Source organism: Vombatus ursinus, unplaced genomic scaffold, assembly GCF_900497805.2.
Source record: "Vombatus ursinus unplaced genomic scaffold, bare-nosed wombat genome assembly UNPS02008996.1, whole genome shotgun sequence".
Lineage (NCBI taxonomy): Eukaryota > Metazoa > Chordata > Mammalia > Diprotodontia > Vombatidae > Vombatus > Vombatus ursinus.
The window spans coordinates 1289000-1298809 of NW_020948774.1; the positions used below are offsets into that span (position 1 = coordinate 1289000).

The 9810-nt window shown below is 49.4% G+C and overlaps 1 protein-coding gene across 1 annotated transcript in view; it reads right to left on the reverse strand.

Annotated features, from left to right (window-relative positions):
* Positions 1 to 2967: 2967 nt before the first annotated feature.
* BAHCC1 (BAH domain and coiled-coil containing 1) overlaps positions 2968 to 9810 on the reverse strand; it is a 149847-nt gene continuing 143004 nt past the window's right edge. Inside the window, 5 exon segments of the mRNA XM_027850168.1 lie at positions 2968 to 3952; positions 4551 to 4787; positions 5670 to 6829; positions 7418 to 7591; positions 8018 to 8137. Coding sequence (XP_027705969.1) covers positions 3746 to 3952; positions 4551 to 4787; positions 5670 to 6829; positions 7418 to 7591; positions 8018 to 8137 — 1898 coding nt within the window. The 3' untranslated portion in view covers positions 2968 to 3745.

A 9810-nucleotide genomic window follows, 5' to 3' on the forward strand; every position in this document is an offset into this window, starting at 1 on the left:
TAAATATTGCACTCATGCCAAGAGACAGAAGAAGACTGAGGCATTGGGGGATACCCCCAAATAAATAAAAAGCCCTTCCTCCCCCAAACTTTCTGCTGTTGTCCTTTGATCCAGGGTCACATTGCCTGGAAACTGGAAGCCATAAGGCGTAGACATGGGTCAGGCTGCCTCTTGGGACACCAGAGATTCCTTGAAACCCATTGATTTATTCCTCATTCTTTTAAGGAAAGGAAGGCTAAGAGGTGAGGGATGGGAGTATAGGTGGGGTGGAGAGAGGGAGATCAGCAGTGGTTAGGCAGGAATCAGTAAGATGGAAGACCTGAGCCCTGAAGCAGAAATCTCATTAATGTCACCTTTAGGAGTAAGTTCTAAAGGATTTAACTGTGACACCTACTAGTTTCAGATATTTTGGTACCTACTCTTACTAGAGGATTTCTTCAAGAGGGCTCATCCTAAGAATAGGAAAACTGCTTAGTGATAGAACCCAATGGTTCAAATAAGGGTGAGGGCAGGAAAGGATGCTCTATAAGGTGGTGGACCAAACTGGGGCCCTCTCACTTGGCCCCTTTACTTCTCCCTTCTGGCCCAACCATTCAATAATTGCCACCTTAGGAGGCATAGAAGCCCAGGGAGTTTGTACTTTTGGTCTGAGACCAGTAGAGTACATGTAATATGCTCTAAAAGAAGTCACATTTTCAACTCAGGCCCAACTCAATTGGTCAACTAGAAAATAAAGAGGAAAAGGGCCCAAATATTTTTGGATTAGATGATCCCCAAGATCTCTTCCAGTTCTGACAGTCTATGACTATGATTTTTCCTAAAAGAATATTGCTGTTCAGTTCTCAGACAGTTCTGGACAGCCTCAATCTTTGGAGTCATTGTGCTACCCTTTACATGAATATAAATTCTTACCTTGTCCTATTAATACCAGGGCATGGCACTCTGGGGCCCAAGGAATGAACTGATTTTTAAGTCAAGGAGAAAAAGTCAAGAAAGGGCATTAGGTGCCATGTTGAGTGAATCTTAGAGAGGGAACTGAAACATCACACAACAAGGCCACAAAAATTTGAACTGTGTACTAAACAATGGTCCAATCTGGAAGGCTTGCATTCCTTTCTGGCAAATGCTCTCACTAGTCTCGGCCTGTCTACATGATGAAGGCTCTGGGAGACCAGGTGCCCACATGATGCCAATCATCTCCTGGCCAGAGGTCACTTAGCCCACAGCATCTACGTCCATCTCCATCTCCACCCAACCAACCAACAAAAGGGAAACAAAAAAAAACCACCACAGGGATAAAACAAAAACAAAAACAGGTAATCAAAGAAGGCAATCAATACCCAAAGCCCATGCACCAAGGGGAGAAGGCTGGGAGGGGAAGGATGGGACTTGATTTCCTCCTGAAAAGAATGTGCTCCAGAGAGCTGTGTTTGATTGTCCTCCACATGGGCCCCATCTAGGTCAGAGGCGGACAGTATTCATCACACCCGCCCAGGGGTGTCACAGAGAGGGCTTCCTGGTCATGGAAAGGCCAGGAGGTCAGAGAGGGCATTGGGGTTAGGGGGAAAGAAAGTGGCAAGGTGATGGGGAGGGCATTTTCTCTGCTTTGGTTTGCTCTTTTATTGTCTTTATTGTCTGATGTTTTAATGGAAAGTCATTCGATTTGACTTTAGATGTGAGGTGGGGAGAGAGAAAGAAGCAGCCATGTGGCCCTGTGGCCATGATGCCCACCAAGAAAGCCACGAAGGTCATATGGCATGATTCTGGGGCAACGGTCGGGATGGGTACGTGAGGGATTAGGTTAGAGAGGAGTTTCCTTCTTTCCTTCTTCCTCTTATTCTGCACATTGGAAAAAACAAATCTGTCTCAGCTTCCTATGCTGCAGCAACTCAAAGAAGGGGCTGAGGATGAAAGGAAGGAACCTGAAAAGGGGGAATCTGCCTTACTCCTCTTAAATTGAGGAAGGGCTATCACAAGAGAGCTAGAAAGAAGGAAAAGGTAGATCTATCTCTGCCTGAGTTTCCAAGAACTGAGGTATAATTTTCATACATCATCACTGTTTGTTTGCAGGGTTTTTGACTTGAAAAATAAAATTGAGGCGCTAGGTTGAGGAGGGGATTGCAGTCCTGCCTAAGCCAGTGTAGGGGTCGTTTTTGGTGTTCCTTGTATGGATATTGACAAGTGAACAGGAAGGGACACCAAAGATGGTGGGGGAGGGGGAGGCCTGAGCCTCTATTTGTCCTGGAAGGACAGCAGGTACCTAGTCTCTCCTGGGCTATGGCTGTGAAGTGGGGTCAAGGGGACATGGAGTCAACCATGGAAAACTGAACTAGGAAAGAACTTGCAATATACAGAATGAATAAAATGAAAAGATGACCTTTTCTTACTTTCTCTCACTTTTTGACCTCATTTTACTTTTCCCATTTTGCAGATTTTTTTTAAAAACAGAGGTAAGATAAATATGGCTGTTGTCCCCCATCCCCAGCTCCTGCCCCTAAGGGATGAGGGACACAGTTGATACTGATTTTTAGAATAATTTATAATCTTTTCTTACGGGGGCATTTCCTCATGCCATCCTCCCCAACCCTCCTAAATTGTGTGTGTGTGTGTGTGTGTGTGTGTGTGTGTGTGTGTGTGTATTTAAAGGATGTATAAAAGGAAAGAGACCTTGGTGTGATTTCTATCTTTAAACAGTTCCATAAGGAGGTTAGTGAATTAAAGTGGGATATCTCTCATTAAGAACACTTCACTAGAGTGTCCACAGTTGCTCTCCTGGCCCTTAACACCCCCTACCCGCCCACCCAAATGCTGCCTCTATATTTACAGATTAGCCCAGTCCTGGAGCTCAGCCAGGCTGAGAAAAAACAGTGCATTTTCAAAGAAAATTCCCAAACCCAAATCCCTCCCAACACACACACGTGCACACGCACACACACACACATACATACACGCACGCTCACAAAAACCTTCTTTTTTTCTAGTTTTTTTTTCCATAAAACTTCCCCGAAGAAATACAATATTTACATAGAGAAATAAATAGACAATACACCTGATTTCTGCTTTCCCTGGTGGGAGACAGTCAGAGGTACTAGGGAAAATATGGCTTGAATTCTAATCTCTTGTGAATTGCCAATGCTGGGGAGAAAAACAGAGGTGGAAATCCACGGGTATGTGTGTGTAATCAACTGAGGGGAATGTGGCCCTCAGTCCAGGTCCCAGGAAGGAGACCTTGGGGCCTACCTAGCAGGATCAGAGTCAGATGGGGAATTGGATTCTGAAGCCAGAGAGCTTTCTCTTTCCAGGGAAAATAATTAATATTAATAATAATAACAATAATAATAATTTAAAAAGCCTGAATCTTGCTGTGATGGGTTTTGCATATTTACTCAGACTCTCCATTCTGGAGCGCCATGTGGGGCCTGCCTTAAAGCTGTGTTGTTAGGCAGGGAGGGTCCTGACGAGGGGCTTGGATGGAAGACCCCAACATTGCCAGTTGTCACAACCTGGCTCCTCTTCTGTGATCCACACTCCTCCTCATCCCTGGGGAGGAAACTGCTCCGGGAAGCAGAGGCCATCTGAGTGGGTGGGGGTAGGTCCGGGGAGGCTCAGGGTGGAGGAGGATGAAACAAAGTTTTCAAGTTTCCGATGATTAGGGAGGTCACTGCCCTGGGGTGGGGTTTGGGGAGAGCTGTTCAGTGCACCCCCTCATGCAAAGCAGTGGCAAGTTCCAGTGGTACTGCCCAGATCAGCACAAGATGGGCACACCGTCTGCTGTCACTAGGCGTCCTGTGGTGGGGTCATAGGTCCCTGCCAGGTAGTAGAGGTCCTGGCGGTCCTGATATTTCTTACTCCGAGTCATCTGCTCGTATTGTTCTCTCCCCACAACCTGGCACTTATGTGAGATGGTCTGGACGTCATTTTCATCCTCATGGCATGACTGGTACAGGGCATTCTGTGAGAGGGAGGGGACAGAAAGAGCAGGTTGGATCAATGGCTAAGCCACCGGCTGCTATTCCCTGGGGGTTTCCCCAAGTGCCAACATTCACTCAACCTTCTTGGGCAACCGTCTTCCCTCAGGGAGGGGAAGGGACTTTGTTCCCCTGTAAAATAAGGGGTTGCATTAGATGACTTCTAAGATTCTTTGCTACTTATCCCACACCAGAAAAAGGATGCAACAAAGGCCACTGTTCCCATTGTTTGTGGTACCTCTCCTTGACCGGCACCCACCCAGCATCACTGATCCTGCAGGAGAGATCAACTTCCAGTGTGAACTGGATTATTGTGAACCAATGGTGAGCCTCGAGGCATGTGGGTCATTATAATGCAAATGGATTCTGGTCCCTAGAAGACCTCCCCAAAGGAGGACAGAACTGTGTAGGAGTGTGGAGAAGGCCCTAGCAGACAACATATGTCAGCCTGAGGGAAGAACACCCAGATTCTCATGCTTCAGAGCATTAAATCAGCACCCAGCTTGCTCCAGTGGCCTAGGAGATGGTGATACCTTAGCCATCTTCTCCCAGTGAGCTCCCAAACCCTCCCACCAGGCTCACCTTCCCGTCACTTTGTCGTTTTCCCAACTTGGTCTCCTCTGGGTGATAGAACCATTTCACCTTCACCACCATGTTGCTGCCCCAGGACTCCCACATGCTCTCAATGCGTCCGATATAGGGTAGGTTGGGCCGGCCTGCCGACAAGAAGACAGCGCAATCCCCGATGCAGAGTGTCTCCTTTCCCCGAACGATTGCCTTGTAGAAAAGCTTCCTGGCCTTCCCTTTCATTCCCCGCCTCTGCATAGAGACCAAAGAAAGGCTTTGAGGGACAAGAATACTCTGGAGGTAAGGAAGGTGCTAGGAGTGATAGGCCGAATTGGGAAGGTGTGAGATGAGTGTGTGTGGGCAGTGCTATGATGGAAATGCTGTAAAAAATGTAATAGGAATGTAGCTAGTGAGGAAGCAAGGACGAAGATACACACAGTTTGGGAAAGCTAGGACATCTGAACAGAATGGGGGAGAGATGGATTAAGGGGGGAGAGAGGGAGAAGGAAAAGGTGGAGTGAGGGGAAGAGACAGAGACAGAGACAGAGAAAAAGAGACAGAGAAGGGAGGCAGAGAGAGAGAGAGAGAAAGACAGAGACACAGACAGAGAGAGAAAGAGAGACAGAAGGGAGGCAGAGAGGAAGAGAGACAGACAGACAGAGACAGAGAGAAAGACAGAAACAGAGAGAAAAAGAGAGAGAGAAGGGAGGCAGAGAGAGAGAGACAGAGAGAGACAGAGACAGAGAGAAAAAGAGAGACAGAGAAGGGAGGCAGAGAGAGAGAAAGAGAGAGACAGAGACAGAGACAGAGAGACAGAGAGAAAAAAAGAGAAGGGAGGCAGAGAGAGAGACAGAGACAGAGAGAAAAAGAGAGAGAAGGGAGGCAGAGAGAGACAGAGAGAGACAGAGACAGAGACAGAGAGGGTGGGGCGGGGGGGGCAGAGGAGACAGACACACAGAGACAGAGACAGAAATGGAGAACATTATTACTTGTATATCTCTGAAGCTTTCCACTATTCTCCTCTTGGAATTTCATGTAAGAAATCCCATACCAACTTTCCCTCCTAAGGATGCTTCGAGGGAGAGGACTCAGGGATTCTCTGCCTTCCAGGTCCCAGTCTCTCCCACCCCTTACCTGAGTGGGATTCCCAGACCACTTCCACAGTTGCCGGGCTGGCAGGAAGGCTGAGATCTTTGGCCGATTTTCCACAGAGGGCAGCCGCTGCCTTCGGGAAAACTCTTTGGCTTTGGAGAAGCTCAGGGCCTCCTTCCGCTTCATCTTGGTCTTGCCACTGGCCGCAGTGGCTTTGGCGAGGAAGCAGCGCTGGGGGTGAGGATGGGGGCTGCCCCCCTTCGAGCGCAGGGCCTCAGGCTGCGCCAGAAGGGCGGGCACAGGATGGGTGAGACAGGTCTGGAGCAGCAAAGTGGAGTCCTCATCATCCGAGCTATAGGATGAGTCCTCGTTGTCTGAGGAGCAGAGGCTGGATGTGGAGATGGAGCCTGAGGATGAAGATGTGGAGGAACCCGATGAGGAGGAAGAAACCGAGAGGCGGGTGAGAAACCGAGAGGGGACATTGCCTGCCAGTCCATCCTCGTCCTCATCGGAGTAGGAGCTGTGGCAGTCGCTGTCACAGTGCAGTGAACAGTCAGCTTGGCCTGCATATTTACGCAATGCCAGCCCCATGGGCAATGGGTGGACGGGCGCCCGCCCTTTTTTTTCCTTGCCGACTAGAGCTGGGTGGACATAGCCTGGAGTGGGCAAGGGCCTCCCTAGCTTGGGTCCGTCGTCTTTGTCGCCCATGAGCAGGGCCTTACAGTTCTTATTCTTGGGTGAGGTCACCCCTTCATGATCCAGCTTGACCAGGAACTCCCCACCAACTTTCCGACGCCCACTCTTCTCAGCCTCCAGCCGCTCTGCCTTCTTTGCCCGAAGCAGCTTGTGGGCACCCCCAGGCAGGGCCAGCCCTGCCCCGCTGGCAAATGGGGAATAAGAGTTGGCTATGCTGCTGAAGGAGTCTGCCCCAAAGCCATTGCCAAAGACTGGGGTGGCCATGCTATGCACTGGGAACAAGGCTTCTCGGGCTCTCAGCTTCTTGGCACTGCCATTGAGCTGGAAGAGGTTCTGGAGGACACCTGTGCTCCTGCTGCCTCCTCCGCCTCCTGCTGCCATTGCCGTCCCCTTCCTCTTAGTCTGTGCCACTGAAGACCAGCTCAGCATCGGGCTGCCCCGTCGGCCCAGGAAGTGATCGGCTACCACTGGTGTCTTGGCCCCTGGAGTTAAGACATCAGCTTTGCCTGTGGGATGATAACGAGGTAGCATCAGAGGTCATACTGCTCTTTCCTTGCTCCACTTCCCCCCTCCCCACTCCGCCTCCCAGAACATTGCTGACATTTACCTCCATACATCCCATCCCATCATCCCTCTAGTCTTTCACTACAGCTTGTCCAAATTGAGACAAGGCATTTTTGTGCCCTCAGCAAGATCTGAAAACAACACCCTCTGGGTCTGCTAAAGGATTTGATCCTTCATCCTTAAAGAGGACTTGACTTGCTACAAAAGAAATACTAATGTGTCGTGGAGAGGGCGATTTCTTAGCATAAAAATATGTGCATTTATTTTTAAAAAGTTGTCTGTAAGTACTCCAGTATCTTATACAACAGGACCCCTACTTGCAGGGTCCCAGCTGTATCAGTGACCCTTTATCTCTGTACCCTATGGAGCCACAGAAGTGCCTACTCCAGCTCAAAGCCACACCTCCTCCTCTTTTCACATAGTCTAATGCTTTATCTGTCTCTCCAGGAGATACAATTTGAGGCTACCTCTTCTAGCCCCTGGGAGGCTACCCCTCTTCCTGCACCTTCCTAAGCACCCCTTTTTAGTACCTGCTTTTTCTTTGCTGACAGCCTTCTTCCCCAAGTTCTTTGATGGTTCAGGGATATCCCGCCCCTCAGGAGACAGACTGGGTGCCGTTTCACTGGGTGGGGGCGCATCATTGGAAGATCTCTTGTTTCTGCGACAGCTGCTGGACACGAGCAGGGCTGGGGAAGGTTCTGTGCCTGCAATTCAGAAACAGCGATCTCTTCATCCCAACAGACCTTGTTCATCCCACCCTTGTCCATTCTTCACCCAGAACAATAGTTCTATGACTACATGGCGGGAGGCTGGGGAGGGCTGGAGGCAGGGCAGGAGGGACACTACTCATTCCTGCCCCCCTGAGGATGGCGTGGTAATCAAGGTTCCTTGCTACAGCATGAAGGAACTTAGTCCCCAGTTTCATGCTAGGGTTTCAGAAAGAACACACCCTTGAGCAGGAGAGCATTCCAAACAGAGATGGGAGTCAAGTAAACCAGTCCTAAGGGGTGTGGGGGGTCAAAGTGGACCTTAGGGTAGAAATGATCTCAGGTGAATGATGATTGTACTAAATGAACCTCCCTCTGCCCTATATGATGCAAGGGCACTTTCTAGTCCCCAAGTGGACTCACACTGGATCTTGAAGTCTGGAGGTAATAATCGAATATTGGATATGGAGATGTGGCCTGTGTCACCATCATCAAACTCAACTACCACTGAATCTAGGTCTTCTTCTTCATCACTGGAGGCACCTGTAGGTGGTAGAGGTCAGAAGGTTAAGCCCTGGGGGCAGAGGCAGGAGAGACTGTCCAGAAGTGATACCAAAGGGCAGGAGCCAGAACCCCACATTATCAAGACAGCTCTCACCCTGCCCTATCCTCAGTGGGAACACATAGAGTTACTATCTCTCTAAGCACCTGTAGATGTTAAATACTAGATAGAAAAGCAGAGGAGAAAGGGGCTAGGTAGAGAGTTGGGTGTATCTGGGGGCCCTAGAGGTGAGACAGAGTGAGGCAGGGGGCTGCCCTGTGCAATCAGACAGGAATTGATGAAGGGAAAGGGCTCCCAGAGGGGCCTCTGACAAATGACACTGAGAAAATTCAGCTCCCAGATCACATTTGACCTTGGAGTTCCCCACCCCCAGCCCTGGGTAACTGATGGCTTTCATCTCTTCTCACTCCTAACAGCCACTCTGTTCTCATTGCAATATTATTACCATTCATCATGCCCCTTCCCTTCCAATGTACACGCCAGATGCTGAGACCCAGCCAGAGCTCCACGCACACACAGAATTCAGGTCTTCCACCTAGCTATGCAAAGACCCAACACCCTGATATCCGCAAGGCTGAGATCAAGCAGAAACAATTGAGGACATGCATGCTTCCCTCTCCAGAGTGCTGCTTTCCATTTCCCTATGAAGTGAGGCTTTCTCAATCCATCCTTTCCTAATCCCTGCCCCCCTCCCCAGCCCCATTCCCACATCCTCAAGTCCAGCAGGGAATGGGTCACCCTAATGGAGAGCTAATTCACATTTAAATGTTTTCTCAATGGCAGCAGGATTAGGGCTCATTGGGTGATAATTACTCTTTTTGCTTAGCTCAGCAGCAGCAGCAGCAGCAGCAGGAGCCCCTCCCTTCTCCCTTCACCCCTTCGCAGTCCCTCCCTATGGATGCTACTCCTTACTCCACCTTTTTTATGGTGACATTCAGAGCAGATTCTATTATCTTGTTCCTATATAAGCAGGAATATGTCACTGCCAGCCAAGAAACTCCTTGGCTCCCTCTCTTCTTCTTGGGTCGAATACTGCTAGGGGGCGAGCCTAAGGGCCATAGGTGTAGGTATAAGGAGTGGGTAGGGGGCTATTAGGAGGTATAGGGACGATGGGGAAATGTTATCAGGTTCTTGCATGGGAGGCGAGGGGAGAGGATGTTCAAGGAACACTGGAAGAGCTGTGATACTGGGGAGATGGGGTTGAAGGGAGATATAACTTGGATAGGGGGGACTGGGAGATGACAAGAGGGTAGAGTTTCTAGACGTGGGATGGTGAGGAAAGGCACCTCTTGGGAGGCAGCACCTTATAGTAGAAGGGGCATTAGAACTTGAGCTCTACTCTTGACTGGCAACAGCTAATTATGACCTTGGGCAAGTCATCTGCTCTTTCTGAACCTCAGTTTCTTCATATGTAAAATGAGGGAATCAGACTAGATTACTCCTAAGGTTCCTCTCAGCTCTAAAATTCTGTGACTATATTCTCATGTTAACCTGCCTGTTATTTCTGTCCAGCACCAAAAGGAGAAGATCTTCTGTTGGCATTTAACTGTGGTTGCCCAGGGCATTAGTCACACCATTATTAACCACTCATGGTGGGAGGAGAAAGGAGGATAGAAGCAGGGGGCAAGAGGAAGCGGCGGGGGGGGGGGGGGGG